The following is a 19055-nucleotide window of genomic DNA, read 5'->3' as shown; positions in this document are numbered from 1 at the left end:
GCATATTAAAACTAATGTCTGAGGTCAGCCTTCAATTCTCATTCATTTAGGGAGTCACAGGCAATTTATCATGCAGAGTCAAACCATCAAGGATGGTTCCCACAAGGGATGTGTGGGAACAAGCACAGGGCATTGTGTCTGCCCTAAAGAACTGGGAAAAGATTCCGAGATCACCCAGGCTGCAGCCGTAGAGTTCCTGGTGAATATCTCCATCACAGTCAGCAGCCAATGTCATCCTGGACATCCAAAACCTCAGCACTGCAGATGATCTGGAAAACCTAAGAAGAGGTGAGCTGCAGAGTGGGGTGGGGAGGCAGGTTGAGGACTCCAGGCCAGCCAAGGGGGCTGGAACTAAGAGACATGCCCTGACCTAGAGTCGCACAGGCTGTCAGAGCTGGCAGGGATCTTCATTTTACAAAAGAGCCCAGAGAGGGATGGTGAGTTGTCCAAGGTCACACAGGGAGTCAGGGAAAAAACAGGACTAGAACCCACAGACCCCCTGTCCTTTTGAGACACACACACACACTCCTCTTCCAAGGGAATGGGTTGGGGGAGGGGTAGATGGAGACGATGGTGGACTCGGAGATGCAACCAAGGGAGCTGGACACAGGCAGGAAGAGAGCCCCACCCACTCAGAGCCAGCTCCACCCCACCCAGCTGAAGAAGCTTCAGGAGCATGGGGAGAACCTATCCGTACATGGTGACCGAGGCTGTGAAGATGCCGAAGGAAGCCACCCTGGAGGTAGGGAGCAAGATTGCAGGAGCCATTCCATCTCCCTTCTGACTGCTGCTGGGTTCAAAGTCAGGAATCTCCAAGATGATTTCTCTGCTCTGCCCCCCATCCATATACACACTCCTTCCCTCCCACAGCCCCTGAGTCTCCCCTGAGTCCTTGCCTGTCATTAAGGCACCCTAACATCCTTCTCTCCCATCCATGCCTGCCTCTCATCCAGTTCCCCTAACAATGGCCTCCCACCTTTTACAGTACCACTCTTCTCTTTTTAAGGACTTTTGCATCTCATATCTCACATGAATCCTGTGAGGTAGGTGACGCTGCTACAGCAAACCCCTTCTCATGTGTTTGGGTAACTACCTCAGAAAGCCCAGTGACTCACCAGCTACTCGGTGGTGAATCTGTGAGCAAAACCCAGGCTTTGAGACTCCAGCCGGTGCTTTCCCCTCACAGCTCCACTCCCTGCCAGAGTTCTTGCCCCCTCTGCCAAGTTCCCCTGTCTTCACATCTCTCCCATCCCCTCACCACCACCACCTGCCCCAAGCAGAAGTCACCGAGAGGAACAGCCAGAGTGAGCCAGGTGGAAGCCAAGTGGAACTTGAAGGAGAGGAGGGGAGGCAGACGGCCTAGGGTCGGTCCCCCTGCCTCGGGGCTGAAATCTGGGAGATCAGGGTGTTCTATTCCTCTTTAGGGTCTGTTCCCAAAACCAGCTGGTGACCTATAGCCCCTCCACAGGTTTCTCCCAACCCCTTCAGTGTGGCTCCCTAGTGCCTGCACCTCCCACCACTCCTCCCCGCTCAGAGACCACCCTATGTAGGCCTATGTGGTGAGGGGAGCCAGCCAGAACAGGCCAGGAGAAGTCAGGGAATCAGTGACAGCCAGTGCTCCATTTCTGACCCCCACAGACATCCTCCCACTCAAAGACCAGAATCTAAAAATGTCCCCCTCTGAAGGTGAGAGAAGCTAAAGGACTCTTCTCCCTCCCACCCCATAATGTGATGAGGACAGTCGGACAAAGTCTTAGAAGGTGAGGACACAAAGACACCACTCCCCCGCCTTCTCCAGCAAAGGAAAGAAACCAGCCCACTGAGGAACACAAGCCTGGAGCCCTTTCTCAAAACCATGACAGGATGGTGGGTGGGATGCAGAGGGGTCTCTCTGACTTTGACATGACGTAGTGATGCTGGGGATCCCAGCCACAGGTTTGGTTTCTTGGGCTTTTAAGTACATCCTCCCCCTGCCCCCAGTCTCCACCACACTCTTCTAGGTGGGATGAGGCTGGACCCACCCAGGGCTGCACCACGGGGCAGGCGGACGCTTCTTCCCTAGGGGCTCTCTGCCCTCCATCTCCGTCTATCACAGTCACCCTCGGTCCCTTTCGCGTCTGCAACATCCTCAACCCCATTGAAAAATACTGTTAGGAGCTGAGTTCCCCTGTCACTCCACACCAGCCCCTGCCCTGATCCTCTTTCCCTGGAGAGGGGTACTTGAGGGAGGCACAGGACACCAAGGCCCAGAAGGAGGACTCTGTGCCTGGGGTGGGGGGCCCTCTGGGTGAAGTTATGTGGAGGCAGGAGGAGCAGGGTATGGTCCTCGTTACCACAGTCCTCTACGCAAAGCTCTGTCTGGGCCTGAGCCGGTCCGCTGGGAGCCCACAGGGTTTCGGGAGCTGCAGGCTGAGGTAGAGGAGGAGCTGCTGTAGCTTAAGGGCCTGACCCGGAACAGCGGACAGCGGGGCTGAGAGAAGGATTGGCACGACTGGGCCAGGCCCTGAGGCCCAGGAGCTGTGGGACGTAGCAGGGGCGGGGCTGCGGCGGAGTGGGCGGGACTGCAGGAGTCTTGGGGCGAGGTGATCGAGATTTCCGGAGCACGCTAGAGTGGTGACTGCAGTCCCGCGGGGCGAGAGGCGGGGCTTAAAACGTCTAGGGGGAGGAGTCGGGGATGGGGCGGGGCTAAACTGGTGACGGCTAGACCTGCGCGCCGGAGGCGGGGCTACGAGCCGTAGGAGCCAGATGCAGGCTGAATGGGGCGTGACTGGCCTCCTATTCAGGGAGCTGTCATCCAGCATGTCCACTCGTCCACTCGAGGAAGGCCTCTTTACGCTAAGAGACACTGGGCTCCTGCCCTGAGGAGGGGATCTCCCTGTCTTTCTAACCGTTGAAGTATCTAGCTGATCACTTCCCATCTCTCTGTCAAGTAGATGGGAGCCTAGATTTTAACAAGCCTTAGGTTCTGAGAGTTTCGGGGCGGGGGGCGCATGGCCTGAATCCTCGAATGACTGCAGGAGACTTCTAGCAAACTCAGTTCCATACTGACTGGGCACATCTTCTACCTGCTGGAGGCTCTGGGTGGTGAGGATCTAGAATGGAGATGGAGTCAGTCACTGATGTGACTGACAGGCCTACTGAGTTGGGCCCAAGGTACCAAGAGGGACCTAAAACATAATTTATGAGTCCCAGTGCAAAATGAAAATTTCAGGGCGCATTCAGTTCCTCAGCACAACTTTGATTTGAGGACGTGTCACAAGACACCGAACAGTGTCTGCTCAGCTAGGATTTTGGAGATGTCTTGGGCTCCAAAGCTGATTTGGGAATTGGGGAAGAAAACTCGAAATTTTTTAGGAGATAATAAAAGAGTCTGGGGGTTTTACTGTGTTCAGAAAAGAATAGTTTATTTATGGAAGTATAGCCCGCAGTCTGCAGTCTGCATTCCAAAACTTCCAACCTCCCATGAGAGATATAAAATGCATCGACTTTGGGGCACATTCTTCCTCCTTCTCCACCATTCCAGTCTGTCTCTTTCCTCTTTGGCTCCTTTCTGAGGAGAAAGTCAATAATAATAAAGAAGAAAATGGGTAAAGAAGTAATTAATGTCCTGTCCCAGTGTCTGGGTCTGACTTCAGGGTCCGCAGTGCACACTGTAGGTCAAGTTACCAGAGAACAGGTGGCTGGGGCTTCCTCCACTAAGTCTATTCCCTTACCTGATCCGCATCTTCTAGCAATCACACACAAACCACAGCTTGGTGCACACAAACCACAGCTTGGTGCACACACACATCAAGGGGTGATTATCGCCCATTAACTCCCTCGATCGACCACTAGAGGGAGATAGAGAGCAAAGCCTGCTGCCTGCATCAGCACCACGCACCACTTAGCTTGTTTCAATAAATCACTATTAATTGACCAAAAAAGTTCTTACATATTACTCCAACTTAAATTTCTTTCAGCACAGTTTGAATTATGTCCCAGATTCCCCTGAACATAAACAAAGACTCTGAGGAAAAGGAGCCTGTAGACCCTAAAGGGATTCTGCGGCCTTACCCTAAGGCCTTTACTGGAGTTTTCCTTGAGGAGCTTGTGGTGAATGGGAGGAGGGGAGGTGACAAAAAGACAGGATATCCTAGATAGGTAGGAGGAACAGCCCAAGAACAAGCCTGACATGGATGTTTTTATTTCAAAAGCACAAGACCTTCAACCTGGCTGGTCTCATAAGCCCTTATTTCTTCTCTCTGCCTTGAACTCACAAAGGAACCTGCTTAGAACACCATTAGGCAGTTTGCGGGATGGTGCAATGGGGCAGAAGTAGAGTGGGGACAGGACAAGGAGAAGGAGGATAGGCCTGGTGGAGTTCAGAATGAATGAAGGAAGGCAAGAGGAATGAAAAGAGCAAGACTTCTGGGTCAGAGGAGACAAAACTGGCTAGATAGACTTTTTTGGGTCCTGAGAACAGATACAGGTGTGACTTCTTGAAACCACTCTTCTCCAGATCTTTGGAGGATAAGGTAAGAAGAAGACAGACACTCGGAAGAAACCCCCAAAAGTCTAGCTGAGGCAATGATAGGCTGGTCAGAGGGTGAGGAGTGGGGCTGCCTTCTCAGGAGCTGATTAAGCCCAGGACCACATGATGGTTTGCTGTGGGGTCAGATCAAAGTGCCAAATAAGAGATACAGAGAGGTAGAGACAGAAGTCCAGGAAGAACCAGGAAAATAAGAGATGAAAAAGATATTACACAGACAACACCTTTCTGCATACATGCACACATGTGACAGGAACCGCATGACTGATGACAGCCTCCCCACATGCCCAAGCTCCCATTTCTGTTTCTCCTAAAGAGGAGGGATGTTTGCTTAAGATAATGATTAGAGCTGTCGAAGGAGGAGGTATTAGGTATCTGCACAAGATGAGCGCGGGTTCAATGGGAAGAGAGGTAAACAAAAAGACAAGGGGCAGGGACCAGAGACCCAGCAGGGGCAAGGTCTTGTTTTGTTTCAGGACACAGAAGAGAGAGATTTGGGAGCAGCTGTCATACCGAATGAGACTTTGCGGACAGAGGTGGAAGAGTTAAATTTTTAAGAGTTTTGCTGAATATGATGTGATCTAATCTCCCCTAGTCACCACCAGCCCCTCCAGAAAACCTCCAGTAAAGACCTAACTTACTCTTCATGGGTTTTAAGGCAATATTTCATCTTCAGTAGGTGATACTGAGGAGAGCCTCAAAGGGAGAGCATGAAGGCTCAGTGGTATTCAGGTTATACATGCACTCATGCGTAGACACATATCCCAACACCATAGGAGCCTTGCTTGTAAATGTCTTGATTTGACCGTAAAAAAGAATGAAATAATGCCACCTGCAGCAACATGGATGGACCTAGAGATGATCATATTAAGTGAAGTAAGTCAGATAGAGACAAATATGATATCACTTATATGTGGAATCTAAAAAAATGATACAAATTTTATTTAAAAACCAGAAATAGATGCACAGACATAGATAACAAACTATGGTTACCAAAGGGGAAAGGAGGTGGGGAAATAAACTAGGAGTTTGGGATTAACAGGTATAAACAACTATATATAAAATAGATAAACAACAAGGACCTACTGTACAGCACAGGGAACTATATTCAATTTCTTGTAATCAGCTACAATGGAAAGGAATCTGAAAAAATGTATATATATATGCATATGTATTTTTATAACTGAATTGCTTTGCTGTACACCTCAAACTAACACCAAATCAACTACACTTAATTTTTAAGAAAAGACAGTTTTTAAAAAGTCTTGATTTGTCATCTAAAGACTTACCATGTGTGTAAAGTCCCCTTTAAAATTCCTTCCAGGCAGGGATTTGAGATAAGAGTAAGACCTGAGTGACCGATGGTAAGGTGTCTGAATTCCCACCGGAGATGGGTGTTTGGAGATTTTCCACTAACTCCGCTGTGCTTCTGCCTGTGCACGTTTGTGTGTGTCTGTACAATACTCCTTTAGGGGCAGAGATGCTGAACAGGAAATAAGAGAAAACCATTTGGTCTATCTCCATCTCTGCCTACACAGGCATATGCTTGTAGCTGTGCCATAGATACGTACCTGGAGCTGAAACAGATAGAATGAGGCAGTGATGTGCGGGCTGACAAGCAAAAAGATGGAGGACAACCTTTCAGTTGCTCTTTCTGCTGGAATCTGAAGACACACAGGATTTCTTATCACCTTATCACACCCACAAAGCCTCGTCATGAATCCTAGCTGCTTCCCGATGGCCATGATGGAACAGAGATGCCTTCCCTCATCACACCCATGCATGTGAACACACACACACACACACACACACCCGAAGTCCCGCTGCCTCTCTCTGCAGCCCCCTCCAAGGTGCCTTCCTTCCTCCGCTCTCAGCCCATCAAGCCAACCTTCCACTGGCATCTCTTCCTCGGCCTTGGCTCCCCCACCCATGCCGGCACCTGCCTGGCAGCACCTCTCCCATCCTCTCAGCCCTCGGGAGGCCGGGGCACAGGGCCTGGGGCAGGGCACACGTGGAACAGGTTAATGCTGTTCTCCCGGAAGTGGAGCAGGTGAGGGGTGGGGTCACTGGAGCAGGCGGAGTCCCTGGAAGCCAACATCCTTGCCTCCACGGAGGCATAAAGCAGCAGCCTGTCCTGGTGAAGGACAGTCATTCTCTCAGCCCGCAGACCAAGAGAGGCCCAGACCCTCACCCCAGACCCAGCTGCTGGTCAGGACCTAGCACCGCTCCCTGGTAAGAACTAGAGGACAGCAGGGGAGGAGAGGGTGTTCTAGGGACAGACGAGATCATGGATGGGACAAGAAGGGCCTAGGAGTCCCCTAGAGCCCCGTGGGGTAGGAATCTTGATCAGCCTTGGGGAGAGAAGGGGGAGGTGGCCCTGTGAGCACTTATCTGATGAGGAGGAGACAGCAGTCACCCAAGCCCTTCCCAGGTTGGCCAGGAGGTGGTCCTGTCCCATCTGGGCCCTCCCAGGAATGAGAGGTGAAAAAAGCACATTGGAGCTAGTGTGGTTGACAGAGTGGCCCCAGCCCCTGTGTGTGTGCACCCTGCTTCCCCAACTCTGTGAGGTGCCAACTGGGATGTGAGGCGGTTCCAGGCTGGCTGGTGTGTCCTCTTCCACCCTCGGGGATAACCCAGCTGTGCCAGCTGGCTGCCCAGCCAGAGCATCCGGACTTGAACCTCAAAGACAGAGACCAGAGATCATGAACTTCAGGCTCTTGTAGGCCCCATGTTCTCCAGGGCCCTCTCACCCCAGCTCAAGTCTCCCAGGGCCGCGTTCATGCATTCACTTGTCCATCCATTCCACACACGTTGCCAAGCTCCAAGTCTGCACCAGGCACGGTGCTTGGAGCTGAGGCCACCAGGATGACTAAGACCTACTTCCTGCCATCTGGGAGGTCACGGTCGAGTAGGCGAGAGAGTCAGGTGAACAGATCACAACAACAGAAGGCAGCAGGTGTCTCAGAAGGCATTTTGGGGTGGAGTCACCAGCTGCCTGAAGGGGAGAGAGAAGGGGGTCACAGAGGAGTGACCGGAAGTGAGTCTTAAAGGACACATAGGGATTCCTTAGATTGGGAGGGAGGTATTACCAGCAGAGGGGCGAGGGCAAAGAGCATCAAAATGCCTGGATCTGCTGAGTGGTACCTGGAGGGAGGTGGGAGAAAGTAGAACCTACACCCATGAGCCAGGAGAAGGGCACAAGGGAGGTAAGGGGACAGGGAAGTGACCCCCACCCAAAGAAAAGGCAACTGGGTGAACAGTGCTGCCTCCCGGGCCCTCCCCCTTGGCACCAGGGGTGGCTGCCTCCCTCCCCCAGCGTCCCCAGGTCCTGGCTGTCACAGTTCTCTGGGGGAGACAAGGTGGGCATGTCTGTGTGAGAGGAGCTTTACTTCCACAGCTGATGAAATGCTCCAGCAGGGCTCCAGGTCCGTGAAGTGAACAGGGAGTAAGAAAGGAGCCCTTGACAAGGAGAAGGGAGGGCTGGCTCCCCAAGCCAGCCGAGCCACCCCCCAGGCGACTTGTTTTCAGCTCTCAAGGCTTCATTTCCTCGTGGTAGAGTGAGGACTCCTCTGGTTCCTTTCAGCTCTGACATTCAGAGAATCCAGGCATCTTTAAGGGTGCCCCAGCCCCAGAAACCCCCCATCTCTCTCCACAGGGGACGTCCTGGTCTCCCAACTTGTCACTTTCCAGTCTCCCTCCCCCTCCTGCAGAGACAATGACCATGTTTGAAAATGTCACCCGGGCTCTGGTCCGCCAGCTGAACCCCCGAGGGGACCTGACACCCCTGGACAGCCTCATAGACTTCAAGCGCTTCCACCCCTTCTGCCTGGTGCTGAGGAAGAGGAAGAGCACGCTCTTCTGGGGAGCCCGGTACGTCCACACTGACTACACCCTCCTGGATGTGCTTGAACCCGGCAGCTCGCCCTCAGGTCAGCCTTGTGCGTGGGGTTGGGGACTGAGGGAGGGGCCCCCGAAGCTCCCTCTGCCCTGGTGGTGGCAGCATGGATAGGAGTCTCTAGCCCAAAGACCTCGCAGGAGGCGGGGACCACGGATGCCTCTCAGCCCAGCCCCCTTCGTCTTCTCCCTCCTGCAGACCCAACAGACTCTGGAAACTTTGGCTTTAAGAATATGCTGGATGCCCGAGTGGAGGGAGAGGTGGATGTGCCAAAGACAGTCAAGGTGAAGGGGACAGCCAATCTGTCCCAGAACAGCACCCTGGAGGTCCAGACGCTCAGTGTGGCTCCTACGGCTCTGGAGAGTTTGCACCAGGAGAGGTGAGACTGGGCAGGGCTGGAGGGCTGCTGGGATGGGGGAGCGGTGCCTGGAAAGGGTGCTTTGGGCCCTGAGTTAAAGGGCAGGGCCCTCACACTGACCTTCACCTATGTGGTCACCCCAGGGGCGCTCTTGAAAATGGCCTTCTGGCCTATAGGTCATTTAGGCCATTTCTTAACCACTCCCCACCCCTTCCCGTCCTTCCACCACCTCCAGTACCCCTCCCCACCATCACACACACACACACACACACACACACACACACACACGAGGATGAGTGTGTCCCCATTAATGTGTTGTGTGACCTTGGCAAAGTCACTTCTCTTGGGACTTGAGTTTTCTTCCCTGAAAAGTCACAGTGTTAGATGAAAATTTCTAGGGTTCCTTCTGACCCTAAGACTATGAAATACACTAAAAAGCGAAGAGGCCTTAACTGTTCCCTACTGTGGCTTGAACACAGCATTCTGCTCCCATAAATGAAGCTCTCCCCCCTGCCCAGCCCCGTGCCCACACCAGGCTGGAAATACTGCCCCTGCAGCATAAGGAGTGTGGCAGATGCCATGTCTCTTCTGGGCTCCTCAGATGTTTTGCTTGACAAGGGAACCGACTTTTAAGTAGTTAAGTAGTGGTTGAAAGGAGGTGAGGATCAGGGAGGCAGGAAGGAAGGGTGGGGTGCTTGGGAAGCCATCCAGGAAACATTTATATACCTTGCTGAGCACAAAGCACCCCACTGGTGCTGGGCTGCACTAGAACATCTTTGTCTGAGAATCTGGTGGTCTCGGAGTGTGGGAAAAAATGTACAACAGTAACTAATCCAGGGCAAGAAGAGGTCAGTGTCCTAGGAAGGCTTTGCCTGAGTTTTGTGGCAGGTCAGAGGGACTTCTGGCTGGGGAAATGAGGGCACACTTCACAGAGCAGGCAGCCCATGAACTGGGCCTTGAAATGAGTAGAAATTGGACAAGCAAGACTGGGAGAATGGCATTACAGAAGCACACAGGTGAGAAATCTCAAAACCTATAGGGACTGTGAATAGCCGGTTTGACAGGAGCAGAAGAGGGATGAGTGGAACAAAGGAGGGCCCGGGTCATGGGGACACAGGTGTCTGGTCAAGAAGATGGAACTATGCTGTAGGCACCAGGGAGACCCTGACGATGCTCTGATATGTGTCTTGACTAATTTGACCAGACGAAGGAAGTGAGTCAGCGGATGAGGGACAGGGGTTTGGAGGAAGCAGGCAGACCAGGCAAGACTCTGTTCCACTGCCCATCAGAGATGCAAAGTGAGCTGGGAAGAGCAGACAGAATGAAGGGGGAGGAACAGACGTGAGGCCTCTGGGGTGGCAAAATGGATGGACCTGGCAGCCAATCGCAGGGCTAGGGAGAGGGTTTTGTCAAAGCAACTCTGATGGAGATCTGATGCACAGCATGACCGTGTTAATAATTCTATATTATATAACCGGAAATTTGCTAACAGAGTAGATTTCGGGGAGGGGGAAGGTATAGCTCAGTGGTAGAGTGTGTGCTTAGTTAGCATACACGCGGTCCTGGGTTCAATCCCCAGTACTTCTATTTAAAAATAAATAAATAAATAAATCTAATTTCCCTTCCTGAAAAAAAAATTTTTTTTAAAAAGAGAGTCAATTTCAGATGAAGTGGTAACTCCGTGAGGAGATGGGTATGTTAATTGGCTTGACTGCAGTAATCACTTCCCCATGTATATGTATATCAAAATATCACCTTGTACACCTTAAATATATACAATTTTTATTTAAATAAATTAAATACATAAGAATCTTTTAAATGACTCTGGGATTTGACCCAAGTGGTGACCTTCATAGGAACGGGAAGACAGAATTTAGAACCGAGTTTGGAGAGAAAGAGTGAAGCCACACATGTGGGTGGTGGTCAGCAATTTAAAGATTAAAACTGCAGGAAGGAGGTCAGGGGAGCTGTTGGAAGGAACTCAGACAGAAAACCAAGTATGGAATCTCAGAGAAGATAAAATTTTAGGGAACAAAAGAAAATGAAAGACCTAGAAAACTGAGATGCAGACAGAATGGATAGGATTTAGAGCCAGAAAGACAGGAGCAGAACCTGGGAGGCAAACTGGTCAGAAGCCTGGCGAAAACAGCATTGCACAGAGGGTTTGCACAGACAGGTCCAAAGTCTTGCAGAGTTCAGGAAGGTCTCTGAGTTCAGTGGGGGGGGGGGTCATTGTGATTTCAGTTGAGGAGTGGAAACAGAAGCCAACTTGTCAAGAATTTACAGGTGGGCAGTGAGGAAGTAAAGACCCTGGGTATGGACATATCTTTTGAAATACTTGCCACTGAAGTGAAGGAAAGAAACAGAATGGTAATTGGAGGGGGTAGCAAGACCAAAGGACGGGTTTATGTGTGTAAGCAAGTGGAGAGGAGGAACTGGTGTTAATCACAAGGGAATAGATAAGAGGTGGAGAGGAAGGACCGAGGAGAGATGAACAGGGAGGAGAGGGAGGAGAATGCAAGGGAGAAAGAAGCCACCACGAGGCCCTGTTCTGGGCCAGGTGCTATGCCTGAGAAAAATTCTTTTACGTTTGTTTTTTTAAATTTTTCCCCCTAAGGGAGGCACTGGGGATTGAACCCAGGATCTTGTGCACACCAAGTGCGAGCTCTACCACTGAGCTATACCCCCCTACCTCTTATTTTACTTGTTTGTTGTTGTTTGTTGTCGTTTTTACATGTCCATTTATTAAACAAGAACTCCTCCATGACAATTTAATACAATATTTACTAGCATTTAATTTTGAGAAAAGTATTTCCCTCTACATACAAAAATACAGATTTGAACACTATAAAAACAATCAGGACAAGTACCATGAAAAATTAGTCCCTTAAAAGAAATAAAGGGGAGAAACTGAGGGCAGCATGAGGTTTTGTCTGCTGTCAGGAACAAACCAACAGGAGCAAAGGCTTTGGGTCCCCAAACCACTCCAAATGGATAGAGCCATACCTGAGACCCAGTCCGAGCAGGATGGTACCCACCCCAGGGCATCTGTGTCCTCGGTTTCAGAAGCCAGGGTGGGAGCTCTGACCGACCAACAGTCTGTCTCTCAACAACCCTGGAGGTAGGTGTCATTACCCTCATTTTATAGATGAGGCAACCCAGACTCAGAGAAGCCGCCCTGACAGTAAGCGGGAGATCTGGGTTTCAACCTGAGTCTTACTCCAGAGTCTGCACGCTTTCCCTGACACCACCAGGCCTCGCTCCTGCGAATGACAGAAGGGAAGAGAAGGACAGGGCCCAGATGGGGAGAAGCTCTGGACGGTCTCCTGATGTTTCTCCTGCCACAGGAAGCTGATGGTAGACCACCCGTTCCTGAAGGAGATGCGAAGTGAAAGAATGAACCTGTATGTGGTGATGGAGGTGGTGGAGACTGTGCAGGAGGTCACCCTGGAGAGAGCCAGCAAGGCCGATGGCTGCTTCTCCCTCCCAATATTCGCCCCGTTGGGACTACAGGTTTGGTTCACACGCGCACACACACTTACATTCAGCGTACCCTCAGTGGCTGCATTGACTTTGCCCAATTAGTCCCTCTGCCCCAATACTGAAAAGGACCCACTCCTTCCCCCTGCTCTTCAACATCCAGACCCCAGTTGGCCAGAAACAAATCCTCTCTCTGGTCAGTGGTGTCCAGTAGGGCACAGTCCTATGCCAGGTGCCACGGGGAGCTATCAGGGAAGAGGAAACTCATAGTCGTGGATTCTCCCCTAGGGTGCTCCCGATCTACAGCAGAGACATCCTTTCTGTCAGAAGGTTCTCAGTCTCATGGGGGAGACACAGAGGTTAAAGACTAGAGAACACAGGCTTGGAAAACTCAGTGTAAATAAGTAATGCTCTACATGTTTGTATCTGTTTTGTATAAATGTTCAAAGGATGAGTGGGAACTAAGAGTAGGGATTAGTCATGGAAGGCTTCCTGGAGGAGGTGAGCATGGGACAGATGGCAAAGAGGAAGAAGGAACCAGGGCCTGGGTGGAAGCTCTAAAGTGGGACAGGGATACACAGGTAGGTGATGGAACAGCTCTGCCTAGTTCCTTCCTGTATCGGAACCAGGAAGTAAGAAACAGATTGTTAGAGGCATGATCAGCAGAAATGAGAAGAAGAAAGCTGCCACAGAAGCTCACTGTTCCAGGTGGAAAGGCAATCAGGGATACCACTGGTGTTCCCCACTTCTTATCTCCCCAAAGGCTCTGAGGCCTCGCCCTCCACTTGCCCTGCCAACACACACCCAGTGTCTCATACTGAGCCTCTCTGTACATTCACAAATCCTTATGTCTAATTCTAGGGATCCATAAACCACAAGGAGGCTGTAACCATCCCCAAGGGCTGCATCCTGGCATTTCGAGTGAGACAGCTGATGGTCAAAGGCAAAGATGAGTGGGGTGAGCAGACACCGATGGTCCCCTGCTCAAGATGAGAATTACCTGCACCACAGCTAAGGCATCCTGGTCCCCTCTTGTGGCAATGTCAGGGACTGAGTAAAGGAGTATGCTGTGGTCCAATTTCCAGGCACAGAGGGACAGGGGCTGCTCTGGAGAGGGAGGGAGGAACTCCTGGTTCTGAGCATCTCAGGGTGCTAGGCACTGTGTTCACTGAGGAGAGGGAATACAGAGATGAACAGGCACAGCCAATGCTCTCAAGAAGTCTGTGGCCAGTGGAGGAAACTGACACAGACACCAGTACTAGAACGCAAGGTAGAAAACAGTGTTATCATAGGAGAGGATTTACAGAAGAAGAAAAGATTACATCCAGCGACAGAGGTAGAGCTGGGGACCAGGTGAGGCATTTGAGGGCAGGTTCTCAGCCCTTAGCAGAGCCCATGGGCTTGAGACTAGAGAAGGAAAGGTGGGGCAACCGTTGAGAGTCCTCCTGCTCTCCCCTCTCTTGCTTCTTTCAGATATTCCGTGTATCTACAATGATGACATGCAAACCTTCCCTCTTGGAGGTAAGTGGAATTGCTTCCTGGCCCCCCACCTTTTCTGCCCAACCCCTGATGCTATGGGCTGAAATCCCTCCTGCTCTCATGGGGCACACCAGAATCCCCCAAGGAGCCCCCTGCTTTTGTTTCCCAAGTCTCTCAAAATATCTATCCTCAACTTTAGGAAAGACAGATAGAAGCATATAAATATCCCCAAGAGAGACAGAAACAGAAAGACAGAGACCAGAAGGCACCATCAGAAGCAGATATAAGACTTGAAGGCAGTGTCTGTTCCCAAATTGCGGGGGCAGATGCGCTAACATCATCTCTTTGTGTTTTTATAATGATCACTGATAAAGCTGCCTTGACAACTGCTCTAGATTAAAAAGGCACAAAGACGTTTTATGCTGACATATGTACATTGTTTCTGTCTTCAGAAAAGCCAGAAGAGGAGAAGTTCACCCGTAAGTGTTTCCTGTCATTTCGCCGCAACTTCCTTCACAGAATTCTAAAACTCCAGTCTTTTTCTTCCATTCTCTCTGGGACTGATGAGGAACGTGGCAGGGCAAGTTTCAACAAACTATTGTCTCTGAAATGTGGCAGGAATTCTAATGTCTCAGGAAAAAAACAGGGGAAGGGGGAAGTCCTTGGACAACATGCCCAGGCGGTCTCATGCCTCCGACCACTGTCCTCAAGGGCCTTAGTAATTAATACCTGTTACATCACGTCTGCAACTCAGCCACCCATGGCCCGGGGCCGGAGCCGCTGAGTCAACAGTGATGCCAAATCAATCCAGGTGCCCTGGTTAACAATGCATTAGCTTCTCAGCTGTCTCATTCCTGCCTCTCACGAATGGAGCAACCGTATCCTTAAAATGGCTGGGATATCCCAGCAGACGGGATGTATTTCCTAACCTCCATTAATGTCTCATCCCCTGGGTATGGCTACTGTTTTGGAGGATTGCATCCTAATTGTTTTTTTTTTTTTTCCCTCAGTTATCCAGGCATCTGATGTTGGTAAGGAACTTTGTGTTTCTCCCTAGACTTTGGCAGGAAGGCAGTGGAAGTAGCTTTGGAGCGAAGGGAGGGGAAGACAGGTGCTAAGTCCTAGACGCTGGCAGCTGGAGCCACTTCCAGGAAGCCACTCTCTCTAAAGCAGGCTAGACGTATTCTTAGGATGAGGCCCCTAGAGGGGCAGGTGGAGGTTCAAGCTATCCCTGATCCACCCACATCCCTGGATTGAGACCCACTGCTCTTTCCTGTCCCAGTTTTTGCTCAGTCATCACAATCACTTCTTTGTCAATAACTTTAGGGAAGGGAAATAGAAATTCCTTCTCAACTCTTAGCTGGAGTCTTAGAGAAAGGGAGGTCAATTATCTACTGATCTGGGATGGATGGAGCCTAGGGTCTCAGGGAGAATGAACTGCTGGCTTAGATGATGTGGGTCCTGGCCCAGCCCCTCGCCCCCACATCCCCCACCACCCAAAGCCTCAAGTCAAGGCTGGTGGATAACTACATGAACTGCATTCTTTGGTCCAGCAAAAAGAGAGACCAGGCTCCAGCCGAGAGCAGAGCCCAGGGGCCTGAGCAGGGTTGGATGAAGGAGACCCTCAGGGAGAGGGCTGCCTGAACTGATGGGGATGGTGCCACATCTACTGTCCCCACAGGGGAGGCACTCAAGGACTTCAGAACACTAAAAGAAGAGGTTCAAAGAAAGACCCATGAAGTGGAGAAGCTGAGCCCAGTGGGGAAGAGCTCCCTGCTCTGCTCACTCAGCAAACTCCTAGGGAAGAAAAAGGAGCTGGAAGACCTGGAGTTCACAGTGAGGACCCAGCGGAAGGGGGGAGGTGCAGGAGAAGGAAGGCTTTTGGTGGAGGTGCATGTGGGTGGCACAGCTGGTAGGGGATCTGACAGATTTGGCAGAAGGTGGTTAGTGGCCAGGAGCACTGATAGCGGATGCCTTCCCCAAGGCTGGCCAAACGCCCCCCAGGCTGCCAGACCACCTGGGACCTGGGTCCCTCTGAAGAAGGGACACAGTGCCGATTCCATGCTCCTTTCCAGAGTCCAAGGCTCAGGGACCAAGGAAGGAACCCAAGAGTCCAATACTTTGGGAGATTTGATACCTTGAAAAAGAAACAAGGAAATGGAGATAATTAACACATCTCAAGGCATTGTTAGTTGCCAGGCACTGTGCCCTTTACCTTTATCTTAAATAGTCACCCGCCTTTCCCTACAGCTGGAAGGGGCTCTAGACAGAGGACATGAAGTGACCCTGGAGGCACTCCCAAAAGATGTCCTACTATCAAAGGAGGCTACAGGTGCCATCCTCTATTTCCTTGGAGCCCTAACAGGTGAGTGGGGAGTGAGGTCTTCATTTACATACCTTTTCAGTGGGAGGAATGAGTCACTAAATGAATTCCTGAATGAATGAATGAATGAATGAGTAAATGAATAAATGCCAGGCAAATTATACCACAGTTAATTAAATTATATCTACATTTTTAAAAATTGGTTTCATTCCTAAGGGTCCATTTGGTCACCTTAGCCTACTCTTGCTAACAGAGATTGGCAAATCACCCTAGTTTTATCAGCCATATATTTAAAACTTCTGAATATAGTTAAGCTCATCACTTTTATATTGATATCTGTTAGCTTTAATTTGAGGGTAACATCTTCTCATCTGACCCCTGAATTCTCTTCTTCCCTCTGCAAGAAACACTCCCCAACTTCTAAAAATTCTCTGGTCCTTCAGGTGTAAACTGAGGTGTTTGTTCCCTAAGAAGCTGGCCCTCAAACCACCAAGACCAAAGTTAGACCCCTCAGCTATGGCTCCCGTAACAGCCTGTATTGTAATTACTCGTTACACTCTGTCTTCTCCGCTAGACTGCAAGCTCGAGTGAAGAGAGGACCACTTTTACCCAACAGCCCCAGCAAAGGTGCCTGGCATAGAGCAAGCATTCAACCATGGATGCTGTATGAATCAATTAATCCCGAAGGACACCCATTCATTAATTAATTAATGCTGGAAGGGCACTCATTTGGAGCCTGTAGTCCCCTTTGCACCAACACCACACATCTCTCTCTCTGCTTTTTCCTCCAGAGCTAAGTGAAGCCCAACAGAAGTTGCTGGCAATATCCATGGAGAAGAAGATCCTACCCGTGCAACTAAAGCTGGTGAGAAAACACCACCAGGTGTGACAGAGAGTTTGGGTGGGAGTCAGCTAGAAACAGAGGAAAGATCCAGTTTAACTTCATGACAGAACCTTCCTAGAGGGCCTCTGTCTTATCCTAGGAGCTCCTGCTCCCTTCCCTTTTCTTTCCATGTTTCTTCCTGTTTGCTAGCTCACAACTAGAAGTCAAGAATGCATTTCTGAGCAATTTCCTGGCTTTTCCCACCTGATTTTGGGAGAAGGGACAGAAAACTCTGGTGATGTGAACAAATCTTAATGTCTCTGAGTCAGCCTCAATTGATTCCTCTATAAAATGGAGCTAAAAATAAACATGCTGGGGGGAGGGTATAGTTCAAGTGGTAGAGCACATGCTTAGCATGCACAAGGTCCTGGGCTCAATCCCCAGCATCTCCTCTAAAAATAAATAAATAAAAAATCTAATAACCCCTCCCCCAACAAACAAACAACGTGCTGCTGCCCACTGTATGAAAAGGTTATGAAAAAAGCTCAGACAGAGGTGTAATGAAATGTAAGAAAAGGGGTTACAAGTAAAGAAAGGTAGTGCTCTTTGTGTTTTTTATGAGTTAAGAGAAAGGAGTAGAGGTTGCCAGCTCTTTCTTTCTTTTCATGTTACTTCGGTTTCCTCCAGGTGGAGAGCACAATGGAACAGAATTTCCTACTGGATAATGAAGGTGTTTTCCCCCTGCAGTCTGAGTTGCTTTCCTCCCTTGGGGAAGAGGAACTGACCCTCACAGAGGCCCTAGTAGGGCTGAGTGGCCTGGAAGTGCAGAGATCGGGCCCCCTCTACATGTGGGACCCAGACACCCTCCCCCACCTCTGTGCCCTTTACGCTGGTCTCACCTTCCTGCAGCTACTGACCAAGGCCTCCTAACTTGCCATTTCCATCCACTTCCTGCTTCCCTAATGCCTTCCCTACCCCCTAATGCCCTGTCCTGACGCCCAAGGTCATTTCAAAGCCACCAGGCTGAAGATAATGGACACCCTAGTTGATCATCCAAGTTAACCAATTTCCACTTCTCCAACTCTGTAACTACCCTCTGCCGCCCCTATGACTGCCACCCATCCATTGATGCTTAAGTCCTCTAAAAGTAGAAACACTCAAACTTTTGAAAACTATGAACCATTTCAGCAAAACCTAATTAATTAATTAATTCCCTATCCCAACCCCTCCCACTCATGATCCCAAAATCAAGCTTTCCTGGAATTCATGAAAAGTGTTATTTCACTTTGGAACAAATAAATATCTTCTGGTGTCTTTCTTTCAAAATCCATTGTAAGGAAATTCTTGTGCCAGAAAAAAAAAAAAGACATTGTCATACTACATGTAGATTATATGTAAATGAAAACTATTACGCTGCCCTCAGGCGAGATGGAAAATGCTCAAGGACGAACTAGCTGGGTGGAGAATGTGGACTCTATAGATTCTAGAGTCAGAAGATCATTTCAAAGCAGCGTATCTTCAAAGAGGAGCGTTTGGGATCCTCTGGACTTGAGTTGAGAGACTGGGAAAGGCACAGACCTAGAGATATGTAGTATCAACCCAAAATGAGAGTAAGACAACTTTTCAGTTTACAGAATAGAAAATGCAGATAAGTCAAAAAATGGTACCCAAGAATAAGACTGGCCCAAACTTTAAAAAAGAAAATGTAATATTATCTTATTTCACCTTTCCTCCTGCCCTCAATTAAGGGTGGTTGTGGGAGGAAGTGATGTGGGTAATCTTGGCACATGAACTAGCTAACATAGATTTTCAGTCTCATAAAACTTCTGGGTTCATACCAGCCTCCTCTTCTAAAGCTGGGTTTTAACATCTTCCACCAATTTCTTTTAAAATAGTTTCATGGGTAGAATAATTCCTCCAAGGCTTTTGGCTCCAGAAGTCAGACTCTTCCCTTCTTAGCCAACCCCTGCCCAGGCTGGTTCCCTCACTCACCAAGAATTCATGACCAACTGCCAAAAGCTTAAGCCATCCTCCCCCATTCTGGAGCATCTTCCAAGGCCTCACTACATTGCTCAAGGACAAACTGAGTAGTTATCTGCTGACTTGACTGTTTTTCCCTTGTGATGTAAACTTAATAAAGAGGTGAGCTAACAATCCTAACTATCCAGA

The 19055-nt window shown here is 49.8% G+C and overlaps 1 protein-coding gene and 2 long non-coding RNA genes across 6 annotated transcripts; 1 reads left to right on the top strand and 2 right to left on the bottom strand.

The window, feature by feature from the left end:
* Positions 1 to 3383: 3383 nt before the first annotated feature.
* On the bottom strand, positions 3384 to 6554 carry LOC140686099 (uncharacterized). Of its 2 annotated transcripts, none has more exons than XR_012059601.1 (4): positions 6472 to 6554; positions 6100 to 6192; positions 5818 to 6011; positions 3384 to 3550 (listed from the first exon to the last, which is right to left on the bottom strand). It is a non-coding gene; the product is annotated as an uncharacterized lncRNA (long non-coding RNA). The 2 variants fall into 2 exon arrangements; XR_012059600.1 differs by having other exon boundaries at positions 6417 to 6517.
* Positions 6555 to 6610: 56 nt separating this feature from the next.
* On the top strand, positions 6611 to 18212 carry GSDMA (gasdermin A). 3 transcript variants are annotated; one of them, XM_072938767.1, is made up of 12 exons: positions 6611 to 6760; positions 8239 to 8457; positions 8622 to 8802; positions 12129 to 12294; positions 13123 to 13219; positions 13735 to 13782; positions 14193 to 14219; positions 14751 to 14771; positions 15422 to 15576; positions 15991 to 16105; positions 16855 to 16928; positions 17574 to 18212. In XM_072938767.1, the coding sequence occupies exons 2-12, from the start codon at positions 8244 to 8246 to the stop codon at positions 17814 to 17816; spliced, it is 1341 nt and encodes a 446-aa protein (XP_072794868.1). In that variant the 5' UTR covers positions 6611 to 6760; positions 8239 to 8243; the 3' UTR covers positions 17817 to 18212. The 3 variants fall into 3 exon arrangements, with proteins under 3 accessions (XP_072794868.1, XP_072794871.1, XP_072794870.1); XM_072938770.1 differs by lacking the exon at positions 6611 to 6760 and adding an exon at positions 7476 to 7565; XM_072938769.1 differs by lacking the exon at positions 6611 to 6760 and adding an exon at positions 7624 to 7734.
* LOC140686100 (uncharacterized) lies at positions 7413 to 18968 on the bottom strand. The gene is made up of 3 exons (XR_012059602.1): positions 18879 to 18968; positions 11820 to 12044; positions 7413 to 7523 (listed from the first exon to the last, which is right to left on the bottom strand). It is a non-coding gene; the product is annotated as an uncharacterized lncRNA (long non-coding RNA).
* Positions 18969 to 19055: the final 87 nt, after the last annotated feature.

This window comes from Vicugna pacos, chromosome 16 (assembly GCF_048564905.1).
Source record: "Vicugna pacos chromosome 16, VicPac4, whole genome shotgun sequence".
NCBI lineage: Eukaryota > Metazoa > Chordata > Mammalia > Artiodactyla > Camelidae > Vicugna > Vicugna pacos.
Note: the sequence above shows the minus strand (reverse complement) of the source record. Positions and strands in the feature narration are given on the sequence as shown.